At 49.3% G+C, this 25,484-nt stretch overlaps 1 protein-coding gene across 2 annotated transcripts in view; it reads right to left on the reverse strand.

Moving 5' to 3' along the window:
- Positions 1–25,484, reverse strand: part of LOC119971590 (embryonic protein UVS.2-like) — a 174,071-nt gene that overhangs the window by 55,707 nt on the left and 92,880 nt on the right. For both annotated transcript variants that reach the window (XM_038807362.1, XM_038807361.1), the window contains exons 9-10: positions 23,544–23,671; positions 13,918–14,036 (exon numbers count right to left, since the gene is read on the reverse strand). In XM_038807362.1, the coding sequence (XP_038663290.1) occupies positions 13,918–14,036; positions 23,544–23,671 (247 nt within the window). The remainder of the gene's footprint in view (positions 1–13,917; positions 14,037–23,543; positions 23,672–25,484) is intronic.

Raw genomic sequence — 25,484 nt, forward strand, 5'->3', positions numbered from 1 at the left:
ATTTACAGCCCAAATGCTGCCTGCCTGTGTGTCTTGCTCCCAGTTCTGTGAAGTGTGTCCTCACTTCCTGTCCCTGTGTATTTATAGCTCTCCCGTGCTCCCTCTAGTGCTTGCTCAGTTGTATTGCATCTACACTGATACACAATCACCACACCATCCACTAGCAGTCCCACATTTAGCCTCCAGAGTGGGCGCTGCCCTCTCTCTTCACCGAGTCGCAAGTCCCCAGGGTGGAGCATGGTCAGAGACTGCAATGGCCAAGTACTCCGTCCCCTCCAGCCTTGGGATTAACGCACTGCTCACAACAAAAAAATTGATACGAGAATAAACTTTGTGAACGTGGGAGAAAAAAGAGAACTCCTTCGCCCTCGGCCGAGCGAATCTCCATGGGTCTACACCCCCCAACTGTTCCATGAAACCCCTCAGTTCCCTAGCCGCTGCTGGTCGCTTTCCTGACCTGGACTTTGACCGGTCCAATACAGGGTCAATGACTGTGTTAAAGTCACTCCCATGATCAAATTGTGTGACTCTAAGTCCGGGATTTTACCCAGCATGTGTCTCATAAATTCCATGTCATCCCAGTTTAGGGTGTAAATGTTCATTGACACCACCCGGGTCAACTGCAGCTTTCCACTCACCATTATGTACCTGCCCCCTCTATCAGCCACAATACTCCCTGCCTCAAATGCCACCCGTTTACTGACCACAATTGCCACCCCTCTGGTCTTTGAATCCAGCCCCGAATGGAACACTTGGCTCACCCACCCCTTTCTCAATCTTGTTTGATCTTCGAGTTTTAAATGAGTCTCCTGTAGCATGACTACGTCTGCCTTTAGGTGCGAGAACACGCAAGCCCTCTTGACCGGCCCATTCAGACCCCTCACATTCCACGCAATCAGCCTGGACAGGGGGTTAACCCCCCCCCCCCCCCTGCCAACTAGCCACTCCCCTTTTTCAGCCAGCCACCAGCCCGCACCCCCCCTGACTCGAGCCCTCCCACTGGAGGACCCGCCCCCCGACTCTCCATCTGTTTCCTAAAGATGGCTCCTCTTCTGTCAGCAAAGCAGCATCCCCCCCCCCCCCCCCCCAGCAGCTCCGCAATCCCAATCCCTCAAGTCAAGCACCAGCGTAACACTAACTCTCTCCCCATTACGCTCTTGAGTCAGCTGACCCATGCTGACCACGGACGCTCCCACCTCTGTCTCCAATCATCCTGTTGTCTCGTTATTTGGGCCCCTCTCTTCGCATGGAATTTTAGCCGCCTTTACAGCCCCCAAAGAATTCCCCCCAACCCCCCAGTGAAACAAGAAACAAAGCCCGGACGCTAACCCGGCCCCATAAAAGAAATGGCTCCAGATGCCTTAAGAGCAGCCCGAAGTTAGGGCCCCTCTCCCCCCTCTGTGGCTGAGCTCCGCAGAAGCAGGGATCATGGCCAGAAAAACAGGGAACCAAAAGGGAAACAACGTAACATAGCTCCCTCCAGCCACCTCCCCAGCCGCCTCAAGCATTTAACATTACTCCCAATCTTATGTTAGGACAACATCATGTTACACATCCCCACAGAGCGTTTGAAAGTGTAGCTGTCCTTTAGCTTGAGTCCAACTTTTCCTGTCTAATAAATGTTCACGCCTCTTCCAGTGTATCATAGTACTTGATACGTGACCCAAAGGCTCACCGAATTCAGCAGCCTGAACTTCACCCCTTTGTTGTGGAGGAGCAGACTTAGCAGGGATGAATCCAGCGCGCCTCTTGGCCAGTTCTGCTCCCAGGTCCTGGTATATGCGAATTACGCTGTTCTCCCATTTGCTGCTCCGCTCCTTTCTGGCCCACCACAAGACACGTTCCTTGTCTGAGAAGCAGTGAAATCATGCCACCATAGACCTCGGTGATTCGTTAGTCTTGGGCTTCCTTGCAAGGACTGTGTGTGTCCCATCCAGTTCCAGAGGCCGAGAGAATGCCCCCGTCCCCATCAGAGTCCCCAGCATCGTGATCACAAATGCACTTGCGTCTGACTCCTCCTCACCCTCCGGGAGGCCCAAGATTCGCAGGGTTTGTCTCCTGGACCTGTTTTCAAGGTCATCCAATCTCTCCTGCCATCTTTTATGCAAGGCATCATGCGCCTGCACCCTGACGGCCAGACCAAGTATCTCATTCTTCTTATCAGAGACCTTATTCTCGATCTCCTTAATCGCCTTTTCCTGCATCTTCTGGTCTCAACCATCTTCTCCATTGGGCCCTTCATCGGGACCAGCCTCTCCGTTTTTAACTCGGCAAAGCAGCTTCTGAGGAAGTCCTGCTGTTCCCGCGACCACTGAGCCCACACTGCCTGATCCGAGCCGGCCACCATTTTGTGCTCCTACGCCCGTTGCACCCGCTTCTCCACAATCATTCGCTTCGCAGCCCTACTTCTGGCCCCCGCCAGACACCGATGCGGGGAACCTTTCCAGCGTTGCTTGTACCGTCAGGTTTCACCTAGAGAGAGCCACTAAAGTATCAACCAGAAATTCATGCCAAATTTTAACAGTGTGGTTGTTCCACTGATTGAACTTCTGAAAAAACATAGGTTGTTGGATTCTCCCTTTCTGAAACTCTGGGCTGGATTCACCGATTGCCGATGCCGGAGAATGCGTTTTTACACCAAAATCGGGGGTGCCACCACCTTTCAGATTATCTGCACCCTCAAACACGCCGTAATTGCTGGCCATGCCACACATAGTGCCACACAAAGTCACCTGAGGCCCTCCCCCGATGGGCTGACTTCCCGACGGCGTTGGTCGCGTGCACTCAGTTTTCGGGGACCTCGCGTGGTGGCTACAAACTGTGTCCAGCAGCCATTCCGCTGGGCAAGGGGGCTTCGGCATGGGGCTGGGGGAGGGTGGCCCGGGAGTGGCGAGGGCAGTTACAGGGAGTCGCTATATGGCAGGTTGGGTCTGTGTGTGGCCGGCGCCATGTTGTACGGCATGGCCGCCGCCGTGCGCATGCGCGGCCAAACCTGCAATTCTCCATCCGTATCTGCAGGTGAATCCGGGCTGGCTCGGCTGCTAACCCCCCATCGGGCAGAGCAACGGTGCAGTGATGACTTTTTAATCATAAGACAAGACACATGTTCCGGACATAGCCTCAAAATCGGAGAATCCAGCCCTTTAGTGTTGACGCTGGAGCAGGATTTATGGACTTCCATGACAGCAAAACTTGCGCCGCACCTGGACCGATACAGCGACTGTTACGGGGCTAGCACCGGCGCCACATGGAACACAATCGGTTCCAATGAGAAATGGTGCGGGATTCGCGATTGACACTCAGGAGGCTGACAAGCTGCAGCCGCATATACACAGTTCACTCCTCATACACAGCATCCCAACCAACAAAACATCAGCAAGACATGGCACCACACTTCACCGAAGTGGAGCTAGATGCGGTGGAGGAGGGACGGACCATTCTTTACCCCATCCCAGGAAGGAGGCTGCCAGCCCCCATTCTGCAGGTGGCAGAGGCGGTCAGCGCCATCAGTAACACCATTTGGTACGACCTTCAGTGCAGGAAAAAAAACAACATAACATTCTCAGGGCGACCAGGGTCAATAGGTAACACTGTGACCCTGGGAATAAACCCCCCCAGACATATCCTTGACTACTCCACCCCCAACTCCCCACCAGCTGGGCAGCCAAACCCCCATTCTGCACCACATGCCGGCACCCATACTGGCCGTAATGGCTGGGTGCCACTAGTTACCCACCCCCATGCTTTGGATTGTCTAACACTGTCACTTTCTGTTTCCACCACCTCCCCCCCACCCACCCTCCGAGGAGAAGGCTGCCTATAAACACCGGGAAAGGGAGAAAACTGGAGGGGGACCGTCGGACCCTTACCTTGGCAGAGCAGCGGGCAGTGGACATGGTCGTCAGGCCAGAAGAACGGGAAGACACCGGGCTGGAGGTCGGCAGTGGGCGAAGAAGCGAGACTCCGCTTAGTTGCAGTTTCCCGTCACGCCGGTGTCAACCCCCTCAACACCACCCCCACCGTCCTCACCCCACCACCCTAACCCCACACAACTCTCACCCCCACCCATGCCCCCACCCTCACATCATCATCACCCCACCCTCATTCCAAACCCCCCTCCCCCCCACCACTCCCACTCCCCTCCGGCCCATGGTCTGATCATGCATCTTGTCTCGTGTCTTGTAGGTTCTGCTCACGATGGGGCTGGTCCATCTGGTGTCCCCCGCCCCCAGCCAGTGCCACAACCTGTGCCCCCACTATGGGGCTAGGTGGCGATGAGGATACTGACATGGATAAAAGCCATATTATGCCTGTGAACCTAGACAGGTCCCCACTCGGCGCAAGGAAGGACCCCATGATGTAAACGTTCAGGGCGACCACCACCTTGACGGCCACTGGGAGCGGGTGTCCATCTCTATTCCCCCGCAGTGCCAGTTGTGCCATGCTCTGGCAGATATGTTGCACTGAGCCCTGCTCAGCCGGAGTCTTTGATGGCATGCCTGGTCCGGCAGGTCCTCAAATTACAGGCGCTACCGGTACACACGAGGCCTCATGCACCACCCCCTCCTCGGCCTGTTGGCTAGCTGGCTCTGCATACTCACTGGCTGCCTCCTGTTCTGCTGCTGCACGCTCTGCTGCGGTACATTCCCCTGTTGCAGCGGTCATCAAGCATGGCGGCGATTCACGATTTTTAAAAGCAGGTGTGAACCTCGCTGTTGGGAATTCGGTCCATTGGAAGCGGAGAAAAATGGGGGCCCCTGAGAATATCGGGTCAGGCCTGCTAATGATATGCCAACGACATTTACTGTACATGTATTTTGGAATGCATTGATGCTGCTATCGGGGAGACGCAGAATTGCGATTTGGCGTGAAACCAGCGCTCACACGATTAGCAGATCGGGCAGCAGAACCGATTCTCCGCCCGATCGTGTTTCCCAATTCTGGCTTCAGTCGACGGAGAATCCCACCCAGGAAATTTTGTTGGACGTCAGAATGTCAGGAAGTGTTTGACAATCTGAAAACTGTTTGTTAATCAACACATCAGTTTTGGCGACACCTAATTATGCCAAGCAATTTAAGATGGCAGTCGACGGAGTGATGTAGGTGTTGGTGCAGTACTGGTACAAGACGACGGCAGGATAGAAAGTACGGTTGGTTATTTTTCCAAAAAACTAAATATTCATCAAAAGAAAGAAATATTCGACCATCAAGAAAGAGACATTGGACACATCTACCAGCCGCATCCCACCTGAACGGGAGCGTGACACAGCCAGTAGCTACCGGGAGAATCCTTTCACAAGGAACCCCGGCAGCCAGTGAGGCATCATGATCAGGATCACGCCCACAATGTACGGGACATGTCATTTTTAAACCCACTTAGGCGTGCCCACCCGGGATCTTCCGGGCTCCCAGCATCCAAGGGGCTTCTCAGGGAGGCGCCAGCTGGGCGCCATTCAGTACTGATCCACACAAACGAGGACTAGGAAAAATGCATCCTGGGGGGGGGGGGGTCTCCTGAGCCATTAGAGGCCCTTGGTTGGTCAGGAACAAGGCAGGGTGGCCCCCTCATTCTGGCTCTATGAAGATGCCTGGGTGGCACTGCAAAGTTGGCAGGAGGTTGGCGGATGGTGCAGAGGTGAGGACCACCTTCCCCCACCCAGATGACCTGTCACACATGAGTTGTTAATGTTATACAGACTGACCCATCCCTCCCACTGACCACATGTCCATTTTCCCACAGGATCTCCATCCAATGATGCCGGCCCATCTGGGGTGGTTCTCCCCCCCCCCCCCATCTCCCATGAGAACACCTCAAAGGGGTGCTCCAAGAAGACCACTGTTTTTGTAGCAGAGCTGTCATCCCCATTCTCAGCCAATGTAGAGACTCACCTCTTGGTGGATGACAGTAGTGGTCAGGCTTCTGGGGCACATGGCGCAGATCCCCTCACAGTTGCTGATGCACATTAGGTGGAGACAGTAGTCAGAGGTGTGCTGGATCCCAGGACCCAGCTGGGTCCCAGTCAGATGTTAAGCCTCTGGACCAGGTTTACCCCAAACTGATGCAGTTAACAGGGTACTGCCGCAACATACAGAGCGGAGGGTGTCCCAGAGGCTATGGGCAGAGGAGATGGCGCCGGCGATTCGTGGCACCGAGTCCAACACTGCTAGGATGGCTCCCGCAGTGGAGAGCCTGATGCACAATGTCAGCAGCATGATGGCAGTGTCCAAGGCGTGGCTGAGTCAGTGACAGCCATGACTGATCACCTGGGCAGAATGATCAACTTGCTGGGAAACATGTCCCAGTCCCAGGTATAATGTGCTGCAGAACATGTTCCAGTCACAGGTGGGCATTGCCAGGGCACTTCAGAGCATGTCCCAGTCATAAAAGGGCATTGCCAGGGCATGCCACAGCATGTCACTGAGGAGCATCGCCGAAAGCATCAGCACAATGCTGCAGACATTAGGGAGCCTCCAGGGTTTGCAGAGCCAGATGATGGAGCGGCAGCCAGAGCTCAATCCAGCTGCCCCTCCATCGAGAGGTGACTCCCCCCAAGGCCCTGTGGGCACCGACCGGTAAAATGAAGCATTGGGTGCCAACCTGGAGCCACCCTATGGAGTGGCGATGACGGCCACCACTGCCCCTGAGAGCCATCCCCTGAAAATGGCATGTCTTGGAGTCAGCACCCAGAACAGGTGAGGCATGTGCCGCCGGCAAGTAGGCCGGGGCCCTCCGCCCTACTGCCCCCAGACTGCCTCCACCTCTGATATGATCCTGGGACGTAACTAGACGCTGCAGTAGAGCACGGAAGGTTAAACTGGTCGAGGATGACTGAGGGGGCACTGGGCAGAAGGAGGGTAGGGGGTGAGGCTGGGAAGGGGATAAGATGTGGTGAGTGGGGGAGGGGAAGTGGGGAGGATGGGGGTGAGGGGATGGGGAAGGGGGTGTTGCCATCAGGGGCTAGAGGCTTTTGGGGACACATGTTCAGCATTAAAAACTTCCAATCAACACCCGGTGCTATTCTCCATTTGGCCTCTCCTACAATCTAACGACCACATTGCGCTCCTGCTCAAGTTAGGGGCTGGTTTCGCAGTGGGCTAAACAGCTGGCTCGTAATGCAGAACAAGGCCAGCAGCGCGGGTTCAATTCCCGTACTGGCCTCCCCAAACAGGCGCCGGAATGTGGCAACTAGGGGCTTTTCACAGTAACTTCATTGAAGCCTACTTGTGACAATAAGCGATTATTATTATTGTTATTATTAAGTGTGATGCAGCCATAAAATTGCACCCCAAGTCTGATTAGATAGCGGTAGGGAATTCACCGACAGAGTCGGTGGGAAACGCTCAGCAAACCATGCCACGAAAAAAAACTTTCCCCTTAGATTGCACCCATTAGGTTTGGTATTGATGATGCAACATTTTCACTATTATTTCTTAAAAATAAATTAAGAGTGCCCCAATTAATTTTTTCCAATTGAGGGGCAATTTAGCGTTCCCTGCTCATCTTTGGATTGTGGGGGTGAAAACGGTCAAACAAAGGGCCTGTGGTATTCCGATTTAAAGTCCAGCAATATGTCAGGGAGACGATGACTCAATCTGGTGGTAGAGGGGCAGAAGCACATCAGAGAGGCACTTGAGAATTCATGAGTGTGAAGTGCTCTCACAGCTAACAAGTCAAATGTTTGTAGCAATAAACTCCATCTAAATAGTCCTGCATTCCCATTTTCAATCTTTTCCAGTGTTACGACACCCTGGGCGAGTGCCCGGTCAGTCCCAGCCCCAACCAATAATTTATGTTTTCCTGAGATCTTTAACTCTCGACTGCACCAATGAATTACAAACACCAGGGCGGGATTGTCCATTTGCCGACACTAAAATTGCGGTAGACACCGGTTTGCCGCCTAATTGGGATGCTCCGGCCTCCCGAATATGGCGTGAGTGCATCACTCGCCGCACGGGCTAAAAGTACAGTAGATATATTATTAGCGGGCCTGCCACCCGATGCTCCGGGACCTCCGCGATTCACCGCCTCCAATGGGCTGATTTCCAACGGCATCGTTCACTTATAGTTATAAAAATCATGAACCTGGCGTCTTGGGTAAGAGAGAGGAAGTAAGGAATGGCGTGCGGTGACTGCGGGCTGCTGGCCAGGATACCAGCCGTGCTGGCTGTAGCGTGGGAGGGTGCCCAGCCAGGGCCGGGGAGTGCCCCCTCATGGGACTGGGGCAGTGCCCAGCCACCAACCACCATTACAGAGGCCACCTTGCTGACCACCCAACCCGGACCCTGGTTCTACACAGGGACACTGGACATATGGGTGCGCCCCACCCCCCTCGGCCCCGGGCACCCCGCCCAACCGGCAGCCACCCACTGGGGGACCACCCAGGGTCACACCCAAAGCAGACCACAATGAGGGCAGTGCCAGCCAAATGTGCCCCTGGCAGCAGGGATGGGCGCCAAGACCGGGGGACCGACAGGACCGGATACCGACAGGGCAGGGATGCGTGGGTGTAGCTCGCAGTGCCATCTGGGGCCACCATGTAGCCCATGGTATCTGGATAGGCACGGGGATGTGCGCCATGCTAACTTGTTGGTCTTTCACCCCCTGCAGAGAATGGCATTCGGACATGAACCCGCAATGCTGGCCGCAAATGTCTGCAGGGCGACATGCATCCCATCGATCGCCCCCTGGACTCGGGGCATCCCAGCGATGGCACCGAAGATGCCCTGCAAGATGTCCTGCGGCCGTGTGAGTGGGGTGGCTCAGAGAAGAGGTGGAAGCTATAGCAGAGGACTGGGCTGCAGAGAGGCAGGTGGCAGCCGCAGAGGCTGGAGGGCCAGCCGCCCAACAGGCCATGGAGGCACCGCATGAGGCCCCGCATGTACCGCAACCACATGTCGTTAAAGGACCTGCCGGACCGGGCATGTTGACAGAGACTGCGGATGAGCAAAGGTACTGTGAGACACATCTACCAGATGATGGCACACCTGGCATTGCAGGGGTTTTGGGGAGGACACCCACTCCCGATGACCGTCAAGGTGACGGTCGCCCTCACTGTTTATGCAACGGGGTCGTTCCAGTCGCTGGGTGGGGGCCTGTCTGGGATTTCACAGACTCGGTGCACAGGGGCATCCGTGCCGTCACAAATGCCATACATGCCAGGCGGACCAGTACATCGTGTTTCATGTGGACCGGGCCCACCAGGATGCCTGGGCAGCGGGGTTCGCTGCCATCGCTGGGATGCCCCGAGTCCAGGGGGTGATCGATGAGATGCATGTCGCCCTACAGCCATTTGCGGCTAACAGGCCGCTCTACACTGGCAGAAAGGGGTACCACGCCATGAACGTCCAGCTGGTCTGCGACCAACAGCTGCGCATCATACATGTCCGTGCACGATACCTGGGCGGCGTACACGTCTCATTCACCTTGGCACACTCGGTGATCCCCGACATGATTGAGGGGCAACCCCGCTTCGGTCGTGGCTAATGATGCCACTGACAGACACAGAGAAACCGAAACAATCACGCCATTACAGTGACCGGGGTGTGGTCGAGAGGTGCTTTGGCACCCTGAAGGTGCCTGGACTCTTATGGAGGGGTCTTCCAATATGAGGCTGGGAGGATCTGCCGCATCGTGGCGGCCTGCTGCGTCCTCCCCAACATCGCACAGCAGAGGAGCAATGTGCTGGAGGAGGATGAAGAGGAAGGGCAGACCTCATTCGACGAGGAAGATGCAGGCTCCACACCCCGTCACCTCCCACACCACCAAACCGCCCGCATGCACACCCCTCCATGACACAGGCTTTTCACAGGGGCTTTTCACAGTAACTTCATTGAAGCCTACTTGTGACAATAAGCAATTATTATATTATTATTATTATTACCTGCGGCACGATGAACTGGGGGCACAGGGTTGGCAGTGACAGCGGTTCTGGTCCATGGATGGAGGATGATGACATCCCACTCTGCAATGAGCTCCGATGCTCCACATCATATCACAATATCTGACACATGCCCACAGTAGCAGCTTCCACCTGGGTGATCTCTGCATGCGAGCTGGCAGTCCATCACACGGTCCCGTTGGATCTTTGGGGTGGGCATGCTGGGGGCGGTCCACATACGGGGCCTGCACTGGTCCTCCACCCCGTACTCCTCCAGGCCAGCACAGACCAGCCCACTCCCACACCCATCAGACAGAGCACCAAGGCAGGTTTCAACCATGTTAACAGATGCTTATTGTGGAGAAATATATACAGTCTGTGCCCTAGCCCCTATAATTAGCCCCGTGCCAAGTTAACTGGTGACTAACTTTCTGGCCTTACTATCTGGACGAGCACTATGTCTAGGTGGTTCCCCAGACGGCACAGCAGGAGTGGAGGCGGCCTGCTGTGAATCCTGCCCTGTGACAAGGGTTCCCGTTGGCGCATGTCTCGTGGGACGACCTGGCGGGATGGACCCGGCCGCTACTTGGGCCTCCCGGGTGGCATGGTACCACCCTGCTCTGCCCGCTGTCCACCAGAAGCAGGAGGGGGGTGTCCAAGGTGCTGCGCTGTGCCCACACCACCCCTATGGGTGTCACCGGCACAGGCCCCATCACCTCCTCCTCCCTCGGGGAGCCCAACGGCCCACAGGCTACTCCATGGTACGGGGGTGCGAACCTGGATGCGATGTGTGGTGTACACCGGATAGTGTCCCAGGAACCTCTTCACTACCCAACCGAGGTGGTAGTCTCTGAGATAGTGCATGGTTTGGAGACAGCTGTGACGGAAAGTCAGTGTACTCCTCTGACCCGAGCTCCAGGGTGTCCTGAATGTTCTTCCCGTCAGTGCTTGGCTGTCTGGGAGGCACCGGCTCTGACACTGACTGGGGGCTCCGGATGGACCGACCCCAACTCTAGCAGGTCCCATAAGACACAAGACGACACGTACAGCCTGATAAGAAGGTGCCCGATCTCTTTCAAGAATTTACTTGTGTGGGTAAAGTTTACTCATGTGTTCTAGGAGGAGTAGGTAAAGTCAATATTTTAAGAGATACAGGAGCTAGTCAATCTTTGAAGGTAAGAGATGAGGAGTTATATAGTTTGGAAGGAATATTGCCAGACAAGGTGGTAATATGTGGAATTCAGTATGAGAAGAGTAGTGTTCCATTATATAAGGTGAGGTTGGAGAGTCCAATGAAGAATGGTGAAGTGGCAGTAGGAGTAATAGAGAAACTATCTTGTCCAGGAACATAGTTTATTTTGGGTAATGATATAACTGGATCGCAGTGGGAGTGATGCCTACTGTGGTTGATAAGCCAGTGGAAAATCAAACAACTGAATTGTTGAAGGACAAATATCCTGGCATTTTTCCTGATTGTGTAATAACAAGGTAACAGTCACAGGTTATAACAAGAGAAATCAAAGAGTGAAGATAAAGTTGAAATTGATTTACCAGAAACGATTTTTGATCAGATGGTGGGAAAAGAACAAGAACGGGTGGAGGATGAGGCGGATATTTTTTGCTCAAGAAAGTTGGTGAAGTTGCAACAGACAGATGTCGAAATAAAATGTATGTATAAGGAAGCATACACAGAAGTGGAATCTGAGTGTATACCAGAATGTTATTACCTTAAAAATGAGGTCTTAATGAGAAAATGGAGACGTTTACATCTGCAGGCGGATGTAAAGTGGGTGAAAGTTCATCAATTGGTATTGCCGGGAGGGGATAGAAAGGAGCAGTTGCGAGTAGCACATGAGGTACCAGTGGGAGGTCATTTGGGAATAAGGAAAACTCAAGCTAAATTACAAAAACATTTTTAGTGGCCTGGACTACATAAAGATGGAGTTAAATTTAGTCGATCATGTCACACATGTCAAATGATAGGGAAACCGTTGGGCAGCACGGTAGGGCAGTGGGTTAGCCCTGTTGCTTCAAGGCACCAAGGTTCTATCCCGGCTCTGGGTCACTGTCTGTGTGGAGTTTGCACATTCTCCCCGTATTTGCGTGGGTTTCGTCCCCCACAACCAAAACGATGTGCTGGGTAGCTGGATTGGCCACGCTAAATTGCCCATCTTTGGGTTGTGGAGGTGAAATCCACGCGGACATGGGGAGAATGTGCAAACTCCACACGGACAGTGACCCCAGGGTGGGAAATAATTTAGTATTTTTAGTGGTTTGTGTAAGTATTGAGTTAATTAATTACCGTTTAAGTCGTGGTTAGTTTTTTTAAAAATTGGTTTGAGTTTAATTGTTGGCTAAATAGTTAAAACAGCATTAAAAAAAAAGGAAAAAGTAACTCCTAGCTAACATGGCAACATAGATTAAACCTATTGCATGAATACCCTGAATCCCCAGGCAGGAACGTTCCCTTCCAGACGGGGAACACTTCATCAGTCAAGTGCATTCAGCCTCTGATCTTCGGGTAAGCGTTCTCGAAGGCGGCCTTCAGGACACGCGACAATGCAGAATCGCCGAGCAGAAACTTATAGCCAAGATCCGCACTTATGAGTATGGCCTCAACCGGGACCTTGAATTCATGTCGCATTACATTCACTCCCCGTCTGGCCTGGGCTTGCAAAATCCTACCAACTGTCCTGGCTTGAGACAATCCGCACCTCTTTAACCTGTGATTATCCCTTTCTCCAGTTGCTGTGTCTGGACCTGTAAAGACTTAATTACCTGCAAAGACTTGCATTCAAAGTATCGTCTTGCATCATTGACTTTGTCTATAGATATGTTTCTGGAACCCACCTCTTCATTCACCTGAGGAAGAAGCAGTGCTCCGAAAGCTAGTGATTCAAAACAAACCTGTTGGACTTTAATCTGGTGTTGTAAGACTTCTTTCTGTGCTCACCCCAGTCCAACACCGGCATCTCCACATCATGAATCTGGTTCACTAATGTCCTTCAGGGAAGGAAATCTGCCTCTTTACCCAGTCTAGTTCCTCGTGACTCAAGAACCATAGCTCAAACTACCCTCAGAAATAGTCTATGAAATCAGGCAGTTGTACCAAACTGCTACAAGAACAGCAGATAAGGAAAAAGCCAGATGGGCTGCCCAACCTCGACCCAGGCACTGAAAACAACAAAGGGTCACAAACATTTGCAGACTTGTGGTAAAATTATGAGAACTGTCCCACAGATTACAAGCCTGACATAATCAAACTCACACAATCATACCATGAAGCCAATACTGCGGCCCCTTTCCTCATCATCCTTTGGCATATCTTGTCCCATTGGCTGGACAAATCTACTAAGGTGGCAGCACAATGGTATAAATTTGGGAGGGAGGAGCCTTGGGAGTCATCGAATTTACAGTGCAGGAGGCCATTTGGCCCATCACGTCTCCACCAGTCCTTGCAAAGAGCACCCTAATTAAGACCACACCTCCATCCCATCCCCGTAACCCAGTAACCCCACGTAACCTTTTTTGTACTCGGGTGCAATTTTGTATGGCCAATCCACCTAATCTGCACATCCTCAATATTGACTCAGGATTCCAAGAATTCTCATTGTTGTTTCCAAGTTCCACAGTAGCTTCAAACCTCTCTATCTCTGAAATATTATCCAATCCAACAAACATTCTCTGTGCTCCTCGATCCTGTCATTTTGTCTATCCGTGTATGTACTGTTCCTAAGCCCAGATCATTAACATCAATACATGATGATCTGCACTTAGGAACTGATGGCACAATATAGCATTTTGCTGATTACACAAAATTGAGGGGTGTAGCATGTTAGGATTGCAAAACACTGCATGGACATATATTGGCAGAAACAGTTCAATGCAGAATACAACTGATTTTCCTCCAAGATGTAGGCTCAGATGATTCTTTATGCCAAGTGGAGTCGGAGGAAATTCCACATATAACTTATACTAATTTTTATTTCCCAAAACATTGTTCTGATTTTGTATTGTTTCTTATGGAGTTACCACATACCTTGTGTGCCAAAGGTGCCCTGATCATCCACTTGCAGTTGATGAAACTAGGATACACGTCTGGATAATTTGGAGAGGTGAAACTTCCATCACTTTTAGTGAATAAGTTTCCACATACCTCTAAAACAAATCAAACCAGAACATATAAAAGTAATAGCTTTGTGTTAGAAATATGAAAGAATTATATATCATTTAAAGTCTGTTAATCTGTTAAATGGGCATATTTCATATATCGCTTCACCTAACTGGCAGAGCAGCATGTTCAGCTAAAATCAGTTTATTCATCCTTTTGAATATAAAATGAGAAACAATAAGCCAATGAATGCATTTCTTTGATAAAGCAATGAAACAAATAATTAATATAATTCTAAATTATTTGGAAAATGGTGCTATAAGAATTTGCAATCATACACAGGAAAATCTAATAACCTATGATAATCTAATAATCTGTGATGTGGAGATGCCGGCGTTGGACTGGGGTGAGCACAGTAAGAAGTCTTACAACACCAGGTTAAAGTCCAACAGGTTTGTTTCAAACACTAGCTTTCGGAGAACTGCTCCTTCTCCAAAAGCTAGTGTTTGAAACAAATATGTTGGACTAATAATCTGTGATAATCAGAGCCCAGGACAATCCTGGAGTTAGTAAATGGAAAAAAGCTTCATATGAATTTGCCAACAATTACAGCGAGAGTAAATTGAGTAGAAACAAAATAAGCATGGATGTAACTTTGGTGGAAGGTTACAAGGTGTTAAATTCATTGTGCAGAAGGCCGAACTGTCAAAAGTTTTGAAAATATAGAGAGAGAAATTAATCAACGCCTGAAAGAGGTGCCAAGAATCACAATATGTGATGAACAAGTGTCCATTAATTTTATTGAGACACACAGTAAATTAGTCCTGTTTGTTACTCTGCTGACTGTCACATGCAGTGAATAATCTGCACTATTTATTGGCTATACATATCAATAGGGAACTGGAAATTGTAAGTGGTTGTCGCTACTTAAAGCCTATTTGCATCTGTTACTTCAAGGAGCTATAAGAATTTTGAGCTTTGGAGGGTATTTTGAGTGATCAGGTATTGCAATATCAGTATCCTTGAAAGAGCCAAGGGCACCAGCATCGTATCAATGATTAGCTGAAACTAACTCTGCTGGTCGGCCACATACTTTGGATGCCAATGTCTCAATTGCCAAAGCAATCTCCTTTGCCCAGCTCAAGGGAAACTCCCGAACAAGAGGAGGACAAAGAAGCACTTCAAAGACACACTGAAGGCATACCTCAAGAAATACAACATAGACGTCAACGTCCGGGAGATCCTTGCTCAGAAGAGATCTACTCCTGATTGAAGGGACGCAACGCTTCGTGTATACTCAACTCCAAGATCTGGAAAAGGAGCCCGAGAAAGAAATACCAGCAACCTCCAGTCCAAGGACAAATCCTACCTCCCGGAATTACCTGCCAAGTGTACGGTCGGATGTGCGGCTCTGAGATTGGGCTCATTGGCCACGCAAGGACCTATAAAACCCATGACCAGTGACAAGGAGTTTCTTAGGTGGACAATCATACTCGGTAGCGAGTGATCACTGAAGATGACGAGAAAAAGATTGCAAGACTTAAATGATCCTCAGTTAATTGTTACAATGGCTGCTCTGCCAAATCCACAGCTATTGGACTCTTAGGTTTATATACACAGATATATCACGGATGCCCTTGTTACAGCAAACTCCAATTATAATTGTGAGAAGAGGAAAAAGAAACAGGCTAAGTACTGAGCGCGCCTCTTTTGAAGTGCAAGGATCCCAATTTGTAAACTACCTTGTTCCTCAGTTTAATGACTGCAGTATTTGGTTGCATGCAACCTGTGCTGCTGGTAGGATTGAATGCTCAGCAAGGCACCTTACAGCATGCAAGGCTAGCAAGTGCTGCATCTAGCCTCCAACTCGTAAAGACAGTCTTCACCTCTCAAAGGGGAGCTGCACTGATCGAAGGGAAGCTGGTGTTGTCAGTCTGAGCTGGTTGATAGAGGAAGCAATTCAAATGGAACAACAGGCAAGAGAGAAGACTCCCAGATTCAGTAGCACAATGGGTAGCACTGTTGCTTCACAGCGTCAGGGACTGGGGTTCGATTCCCGGCTTGGGTCACTGTCTGTGCGGAGTCTGCACGTTCTCCCCGTGTCTGCATGGTTTCCTCCGGGTGGTCCGGTTTCCTCCCGCAAGTCCCAAAAGACATGCTGTTAGGTCATTTGAACAGCCTGAATTCTCCCTCTGTGTACCCGAACAGGTCCGGAATGTTGCGGCTAGGGGCTTTTCACAGTAACTTAATTGCAGTGTTAATGTAAGCCTATTGTGACAATAAAGATTATTATTATTAATAGATTATTATTAAAAATTTACAGATTTACAGATGGAGTGCTGGAGGCCTTAGTGATGAGGTCAACAGGAAATAGGCTATTTCCATGCTCTCAATGCACATCCTGTTAAGAGCAGTAAGTCTTACAACACCAAGTTAAAGTCCAACATGTTTGTTTCAAACACCAGCTTTTGGAGCACTGCTCCTTCCTCAGGTAAATGACTGAGGAAGGAGCAGTGCTCCGAAAGCTAGTGTTTGAAACAAACATGTTGGACTTTAACCTGGTGTTGTAAGACTTCTTACTGTGCTCACCCCAGTCCAATGCCGGCATCTCCACATCCTGTTACGAGATTGTGAATGGTAGCCAGGAAGGTCCATTTACAGAATATGGTCTGGAGAACATCAGAAAAATGTCTGGAAAAGTTAAACAACCACACCAGGTGATCAAGGTCATTGAATGCATTTTCTTTTTTGTTAATAAACATTTCATTGAGGTATTTTTGTATAGTAACAACAAAATAAACAATATACATGAAACCATAAACATAGTGCAAAAGCCATTTACCTTTCGTACAGGTCCCACCCTTATTAACCCCCTACTCTAATCTAAACTAACCCCCCCCCCCCCCCCCCCCAACCCCGTCTACTGACGATTAATTTTCCACAAAGAAGTCGATGAATGGTTGCCACCTCTGGGTGAACCCTAACAGTGACCCTCTCAAGGCGAACTAGATTTTCTCCAGAGAAAGCGAGCCATGTCCATTAGCTAGGTCTCTGACTTAGGGGGCTTTGAGTCCTCCAAGCTAATAGTATCCATCTCCAGGCTACCAGGGAAGCAAAGGCCAGAACGTCTGCCTCTTTCTCCTCCTGGATTCCCGGATCTTCAGACACCCCGAAAATTGCCACCTCTGGTCTTGGCGCCACCCTTGTTTTTAACACTGTGGACATGACGTCCGCAAAACCCCTGCCAAAATCCCCTAAGCTTTGGACATGTCCAAAACATGTGGACATCATTCATCGGTCCTCCCGCACATTTTGCGCACCTGTCCTCCACCCCAAAAGAATCTGCTCATCCGGGCCACTGAAATGTGAGCCCGATGAACAACCTTAAATTGTATAAGGCTGAGCCTGGCACATGTTGCGGACGCGTTGACTCTACTCAACGCATCTGCCCATAGACCATCCTCTATCTCACCTCCCAGCTCCTCCTCCGACTTGCGCTTCAGCTCCTCGGTCTGCGTCTCCTCCGAGCCCAGAAGCTCTTTATAAATGTCCGAGACATGCCCTTCTCCTACCCACCCTCTGGAAACTACCCTGTCCTGAATCTCCCTTAACGGTAGGAGCGGGATGGTTGACACCTGTTTATGAAGGAAGTCCCGCACCTGCAGATATCCGAATTCATTTCCCCACGCCAACTCAAACTTTTCCTCCAACACCCTCAAACTTGGAAAGCTCCGCTCTGTGAACATATCCCCCATCCTCTCAATCCCCGCTCTCCGCCATAACCGGAAACCCCCGTCCATACTCCCCGGGTCAAACCGGTGAATATCACAGATTGGGGCCCAGACCGATGCTCCCACATGCCTCCTCCATTGGCCCAAACTCTCAGGGCTATCACCCCCACGGGGCTGGTGGAGTACCGTGCCGGCGGGAATGGCAGAGGCGCAGTTACCAACGCCCCCAAACTGGTGCCCTTACATGAAGCTGTCTCCATATGCACCCATGCCGACCCCTCCCCCACCACCCACTTCCTGATCATGGCTATATTAGCCGGCCAGGAATAGTTGCTAAAATTTGGCAGCGCCAGCCCACCCTCTCCCCGACTCCGGTCAAGCATTACCTTCCTTACTCGCAGGGTCTTGCCCGCCCAGACAAAGCCCGTGATCACTCTGTTGACCCGCTGAAAAAAGGACCGCGGAATAAAGATGGGGAGACACTGAAATATAAACAGGAGTCTTGAAAGGACCGTCATCTTCACCTTTTGCACCCTCCCAGCCAGAGACAAAAGAAGCGCGTCCCACCTCCAAAAATCGTCCTTCATTTGGTTCACTAGCCAGGCCAGATTAAATTTATGCAGGCGGTCCCATTCCTGCGCCACTTCGATGCCTCGGTACCTAAAGCTTCCCTCTACTAACCTAAATGGCAGCTCTCCCAGTCGCCTCTCTGTCTCCTCGCCTGGGCACAAACATCTCACTCTTTCCCATATTAACTTTATACCCCGAAAACCGGCCAAATTCCTCTAGAATCCTCATGATTTCCTCCATCCCCTTTATTGGGTCCAAAACATCCAGAAGCAGTTTATCCGCATAGAGCGAAACCCTATGCTTCACCATCACCTCGGACCAGTCCCCTCCAGCCCCTCAAGGCTCTCAGAGCAATTGCCAACGGCTCTATAGCCAGTGCAAGCAACAGTGGAGAGAGGGGGCATCCCTGTCTCGTCCCCCGGTGCAGTCTAAAATAGTCCGATGTTGTCCTATTCGTCCGTACACTTGCCACAGGAGCCTGATACAGTAACCTGACCCAGTCAATAAAGCTCCGCCCGAATCCGAACCGTCCCAGTATCTGCCACAGATAATCCCATTCTACACGATCAAAAGGCTTTTCTGCATCCATTGCAATCACTACCTCCACCTCCCTACCTTCCGGGGGCATCATGATCACATTTAATTTTCCTTCTTACATTGGCCACCAACTGCCGACCCTTAACAAACCCCGTTTGGTCCTCCCCAATACCGTCCGGAACACAATCCTCAATCCTGGAGGAAAGGATTTTGGCCAGCAACTTGGCATCTACATTCAACAGGGAGGTCGGCCTGTAGGACCCACACAGCTCCGGGTTCTTGGCCCGCTTAAGAATCAGCGAAATTATGGCCTGTGACATTGTCAGGGGCAGCACCCCTCTTTCCCTTGCCTCACTGAACATCCTCAACAACACCGGCCCCAATATCCCAGAGAACATTTTATAAAACTCCACTGGGTACCCGTCCGGACATGGGGCCTTACCTGCCTGCATGGCCTTCAAGCCATCCACTATCTCTTCCAGCCCGATTGCGGCCCCCAGCCCCTCTACCCGCTCCCCGCCCACCTTTGGGAAATTCAGCCCCTCCAAGAAGTTTAGCAGGCTGGTTTAGCACAGGGCTAAATCGCTGGCTTTGAAAGCAGACCAAGGCAGGTTATCTCTGTAAGGCTGTTGGTCGGTCTGGTGGAGTTGTAAACAAGTAAAAATTAAACAAGCCTGAGACTGTTCCTTTGGGCGGGATGGTAGCACAGTGGTTAGCACTATTACTTCACAGCGCCAGCGACCCGTGTTCGATTCTAGGCTTGGATCACTGTCTGTGCGGAGTCTGCACTTTCTCCTAGTATCTGCATGAGTTTCCTCCAGGTGTTCCGGTTTCCTCCCACAAGTCCCAAAAGGCGTGCTTGTCAGGTGAATTTAACATTCTGAATTCTCCCTTAGTGCACTCGAACAGGCCCCGGAGTGTGGTGACTCGGGGATTTTCACAGCAACTTCATTGCAGCTTTAATGTCAGCCTACTTGTGACACTAATAAAGATTGTTATTACTGAATGAAGGTCTAGGTTGTTGACAGGTAAAGTGCTTCTCCAAATGAAATCCTATTGTCTGGGAATTCTGGCTGAATGCAGCCGCCATAAGATCATCTCTAACACTACATCAGTGGTTTCAATCCCTAAGCATCTTGGGAGGACAACCAGCTGCAACGACATCAACATCGGAAGCAAGGACACTCATCTTTCATCCTAATCCCTTATTATTTTCAGTCTTTTCCTCCCCTCTGTGTGTGTCCGTCTTGTGTGTATTTGGGCTGTGAACGGGACGGTAAAAGGAGCGAGTAGTAAATTAGCTGACCGGTATTCCGTTATAATTACTGCATATTTCAACTTTTTTCTGTTATAGATAAACAGTTATTGCGTTCAACTTACAAACCTGGTGGCATTAACGTAATAAGCAGTCAAAGGGCCAAAGATTCTGTGAATTTAGACAAATAATTGGTTAATTCATTTTTGTTGGGACTCCGGAGTCTGTTGGACTTAAATCGACTGCACACCAGTCCAGGGTGTCATAACATAAATTGGGGGCTCAAGTTCAGGATTTTGGAACGTTAGACGGCAAATTTGGGGGACAGTGTAAATTAAAAAGAAGCACCAGGTTTGTAATGATATAACAGGTTCGCTCTGGATTTTCTTCAGGTGGAAGACTTAACTCTGATTTATTGAGAAGGGCTTCACAAAGAGAAGCTAATCGAATTGGTAGGTGAACTAAGAATAGATTTACCAGCTACAGCTAAGAAGGCAGTGGTAATTCAAGCGATTGTTCATGATGGAACCATCAATTCACTAGACACGTGCTTTAAGATATGAACAGTGGTTTTAATCTACTTACTACAGAGCCAGCCTGTTACCCGTTGAACTCTCGATGAACTGCAGGCTGGCTCTGGACAAGAGTATTTATACAGTAGTCCAGGGGGAGGAGTCATGGGCGGAGCCAAGGGTGGAGCCCTGTACAAACTCCCGAGCATTCCCAGAGCTACTCCCCCTAGTGGTCGGATAATGCTACTGCGCTTACAATGGTATTGGTAAATACAGTGTGAATTACTAAGTTACATTCACCACAGTTCAATATTTAAATTTGAAGGAAATGCAAGAAATACAGCTTAGGTCAGAGCGACAATTAGTAGAATTGGCGAAAATCCAGTTACAAATGAAATAATTGGAGATGCAGCAAAACGAAAGGGAGCCGAGGCACAAAGAAAAAGAAATGGAAATGCAGTAAAAAGAGAGAAATTAAAATGTAACAAAAGCAAACAGAAATGTAGATGGAAATGAAGAGAGAAAAGAGAAAAAGAGATAGCAGAAAGAAAATGAACTGGAGGTGGAAATGAGGAAGTTGGAATTAGAGAAAGATTTCCATCTTCAGGCACTGGAATTGGGTGGAGAGCTGCCAGAAAGCAGAGAAGTACTTAATCCTAGAAGAGAACCCAGTGATATGCTTAAATTTATACAGGCTCTCCCAAAATTTGAAGAGAAGGAAGTAGAAACATTATTTTAGGCTTTTGAGAAAATAGTAACCCAAATGGAACGGCCAAAAGCAAAGTGGACATTCCCCCTGCAGAGTAAATTGACAGGGTGGGCACAGGAAGTTTATCCAACCTGACAGAGCAGGAGTCTAAGAATTATGAGACAGTAAATAAGGCTATCCTGGATGCAGATGAATTGGCTTCCGAAGCATAAGTAAAATTTTCAGAATTTAAGGAGACAGCTGGGACTTATGCAGAATTTGAAAGCGTGAAGCAGAACAATTTTAATAGGTTGGTACAAGCATTGGAGTTGAGACTACCTATGAGGCTCTGAGAGAGGTCATTCTCTTAGAGGAGTGTAATAATTCCTTACCTTGTGTAATAACAACCCATGTTGAAGATCAGAGAGTTCAAACTGCAAGGCAAGCAGCAATTATGGCTGACGATTTTGAGCTCATCCATAAATTTAAACCTCTGTTCCATCACCCCATTAGTTTGAAAAGGATGGGAAGTGGGAGAATGAGAGGAAGGCAGGTAGTCAAGGTAGGGAGTGGATAGCTGGGAATCCTCTGAGCTCTCCTTCTCAGACCAGGAAAGAAGGTACTGAGGCTGGAGGTGAGCCTTGAAATCTAGGTGTCACCACTGTATCAAGATGGGACACGTTCATTCAGCATAAGTTGCAAGGGAAGCCCATGGGACTTGTAGGGGCTCATAGGGAGGATTATGAAAAGGGAACAAAAGTGGGGAATAATACAGTGCAAACTGTAGCATTAACTGGACTTAGGAGACCCGAGGTGCACTCTGCTGTGAGAGCAGGTGTGAAGAATGAGGTAGATGTAAGATATACCGGTTTTGTGCTGAAGGGGAAGATCACATTATTTTCCTCAACTGAAGTAGCCAAACTCATAACAATTTTAAGGGACACAGGGGCTACTCAAACTCTTGTGCTGGAGAAAGATTTGTTTTTTTCACCAGAGAGCTCAGTAAAAGCTGAGGTATAATTGATGGGAGGAAGCTGTAGCCCAGTTTCATTGTATGAAGTGTAATTGGAGTATGATTTAGTGTCAGGTCCAGTAGTTGTTAGGATGGTTAAGGAATTCCCAGTGGACGGAGTAGACTTACTTTTGGGGAATGATTTAGAGGGAGTGAAGGTTGTAGCTTCGCCCATGGTTTCAGAGTCTGAAGGAAATACTGCAGTTAGCACCTGAAATGCCGACAGTAGGGCATGTGGAAGCTAGGAAATCTCATTGGGCAGTAGAAAGAAAGTGATGTTGACAGCTGTTGATCATATATAAAACAACAATGGCAGTGAACCGGATTCTGAGCACTCTCAGACCAAGGGTTCACCTATGGGAAGGAAATCTGCTGTCCTTACCTGGTCTGGTCTACATGTGACTCCAGATGCACAGCAATCTAGTTGATTCTTAATTGCCCTCTGAAATGGCCTCGTAAGCCACTCAGTTCAGGGCAACTGGGGATGGCCCAGCAAGTGATGCACACATCCCATGAATGAAAAAAAAAAATAGTCAGACCCACTTTATACCCATTTACTTGGTGTAACTGGTTAGAAAATCTGTCGTTGGACGTTTTGTTAAAATTAGAGGAAGATTGACTTTCCAAAGTAAAACACTGAGCAATAATGAAATAACTAACAATTTTACAAACATAGAACAATGGCTCATGTCAGTATCAATGCTACACCAAGAACGTATTTCAATCTTAGTATTCATAACAATGATGATTAAAATACATTAAAGATTGAATAAAAATTAAGATTAAAAAACGGTCTGATTTTTAATTTGATTTTGTTTGTGACAGGTATAGCTACTTCTATTCCGCTGCCGTTCATTCAGTAGAAGTGCAGTGGAAGCCGTATTAATGCCTGAAACCTGGGTTTCTGCTGCATTTCCTTCAATACCAGAGGAGTGGGAGCAGCTCTTGAGGAATTTCCCAATTAAACTCATACATCATGTCACTCTATTGGCAGCTCCTGGAAGATAAACAAGATCCCTGTGGAACAATACCTTCCCTTAGGAAACAGTCTCCTACACCAGATGCCTGCAACTGGGAACTCCCAGCATACGGTACTGTGGTAACTTAATTTGAGTCTCACTCTCTGGTACAATATAACATTGTAGAATCATATCGTTACTGTCTCTTTTAAATTGTAGCAGAAGGTTGAAGTCAGCAAGTGTTTTAAAAGAATAGATTTCAAAGAAGTAAATATGTATATTACACTTACGGCACTGATACAACGTGTTTATCTTTAAAACATCTTTTTCAGATAAGCCCATAAATTGTCCAATCTGTACATTTGGATCTGGTTTTGGCACAATGGTGGGTAATCCAGGACTTTTCGAAAAAGCAAACCTAAAGCAAAAATAAAATGTTTAGTTCTATTTTGCTGATTGGAATGTTATTGATTTTCTATACAAAGTGTTAGGAATAACAATAATAATTTACATTTGATAATGCAGACGAACACGATAGTGGCAGGATGGAAGCTCTCTGGACACAAGTGCATGTCAACAGTTATGTTTTTTGAAATTTTCTGAAAAATCTTTATTATTGTCATAAATAGGCTTACAAAGGACAGCACGGTGGCCTAGTGGTTAGCACAACCGCCTCACGGCGCTGAGATCCCAGGTTCGATCCTGGCTCTGGGTCACTGTCCGTGTGGAGTTTGCATATTCTCCCCGTGTCTGCGTGGGTTTCGTCCCCACAACCCAAAAATGTGCAGAGTAGGTGGATTGGCCACGCTAAAATTGCCCCTTAATTGGAAAAAATAATTGGGTAATCTAAATTTTAAAAAATAAATAAATAAATAGGCTTACATTAACGCTGCAATGAAGGTACTGAGAAAATCCCCTACCCCACACTCCGGCACCTGTTCAGGTACACTGAGGGAGAAGTCAGAATGTCCAATTCTCCTAAAAGCACGTCTTTTGGGACTTGTGGAAGGAAACCAGAGCGCCCGGAAGAAACCCATGTAGACACAGAGAGAAATTGCAGACTTCACACAGACAGTGACCTAAGCTGCGAATCGAATCTGGGATCCTGCCGCTGTGAAGCAGCAGTGCTAACCACAGTGCTACGATGCCGACACTAGTTGCTTGGTCATTTATAGAACCATAGAAAAAGTACAATGCAGAAATAGGCAATTTGGCCCATCGTGTCTGCACAGGCCAAAAAAAGAGAAAAAAGAAATTAGCTGCTCATTTTAATTCCACTCCAGCACCTGGACTGTAACCTTACAGTTTACAGCCCTTCAGATGCAGATCCAGGTACCTTTCACGAGAATGTTTGGTCAACTCATTTGCATAACATCACAATGCACAGCACATAATACACTGAGCATTCATCAGCGGTAATTCGGGAACAACAACTCCTGAAGGACTGCTTGATGCATTTAAAGCTTGTTTTTAAACTGCCGGAGCAAAATTGTTGGAGTTAGGCATGTGTAGAACAGTACCAATCCGGGAAGGAGTTTTGGAAGTTCAACAGTAAATGGTATTTCTTTTTTGGAGCACAATCCTCCTACAGGGCCTGCACTGGTCTGCCCACGCGCCCAGGCCCCCCATTCTCACCAGCCCGGACAAGCCCACACCCATCAATCAGTGCACCAAAGCAGGTTTTAACGGTGTTAACAGGTGTTTATTGTGCAGAAATATATACACAGTCTGTGCCCTCGCCCCTGTAACTGAACTGTGCTCTGCATCTGTGCCAAGTTAACTGGTGTCTAAAGTTCTGTCCTTACGGGCCCTAACACTATGCGCAGGTGGTTTCCCCAGACCATTAGGGGTGGAGGCAGCCTGCTGTAACTCCTGCCCTGCAACAAGGGTCCCCATTGGCAACCCAGCCTGGATGGGCCTGGCCACTGCTCGGGTGTCCTAGGTGGCATGGTGCCACCTTGTTCTGCCCACCAGATGTACCAGGGACAGGAGGAGGGATGGGAGGGGGTGGGGGAGAGAGAGTCAGAGGTGCTGCGCTGTTCCGGCACTTCCCCTGCGGGAGTCCTCCTGCCTCGGGGTGCCCGATGGCCCCCGGGCTGCTCCATTAGATGGGGGTACGAGCGGAGCCATCCACTGAAGCTCCTCCCGCCATCTAGTGCTGCCAGTCCTGGAGGCCCACTCTGGTTTCGACCAGGGTCTGCACACATGCAGCCATGGAACACAGGGAGTGG

This window comes from Scyliorhinus canicula, chromosome 9, assembly GCF_902713615.1.
Source record: "Scyliorhinus canicula chromosome 9, sScyCan1.1, whole genome shotgun sequence".
NCBI lineage: Eukaryota > Metazoa > Chordata > Chondrichthyes > Carcharhiniformes > Scyliorhinidae > Scyliorhinus > Scyliorhinus canicula.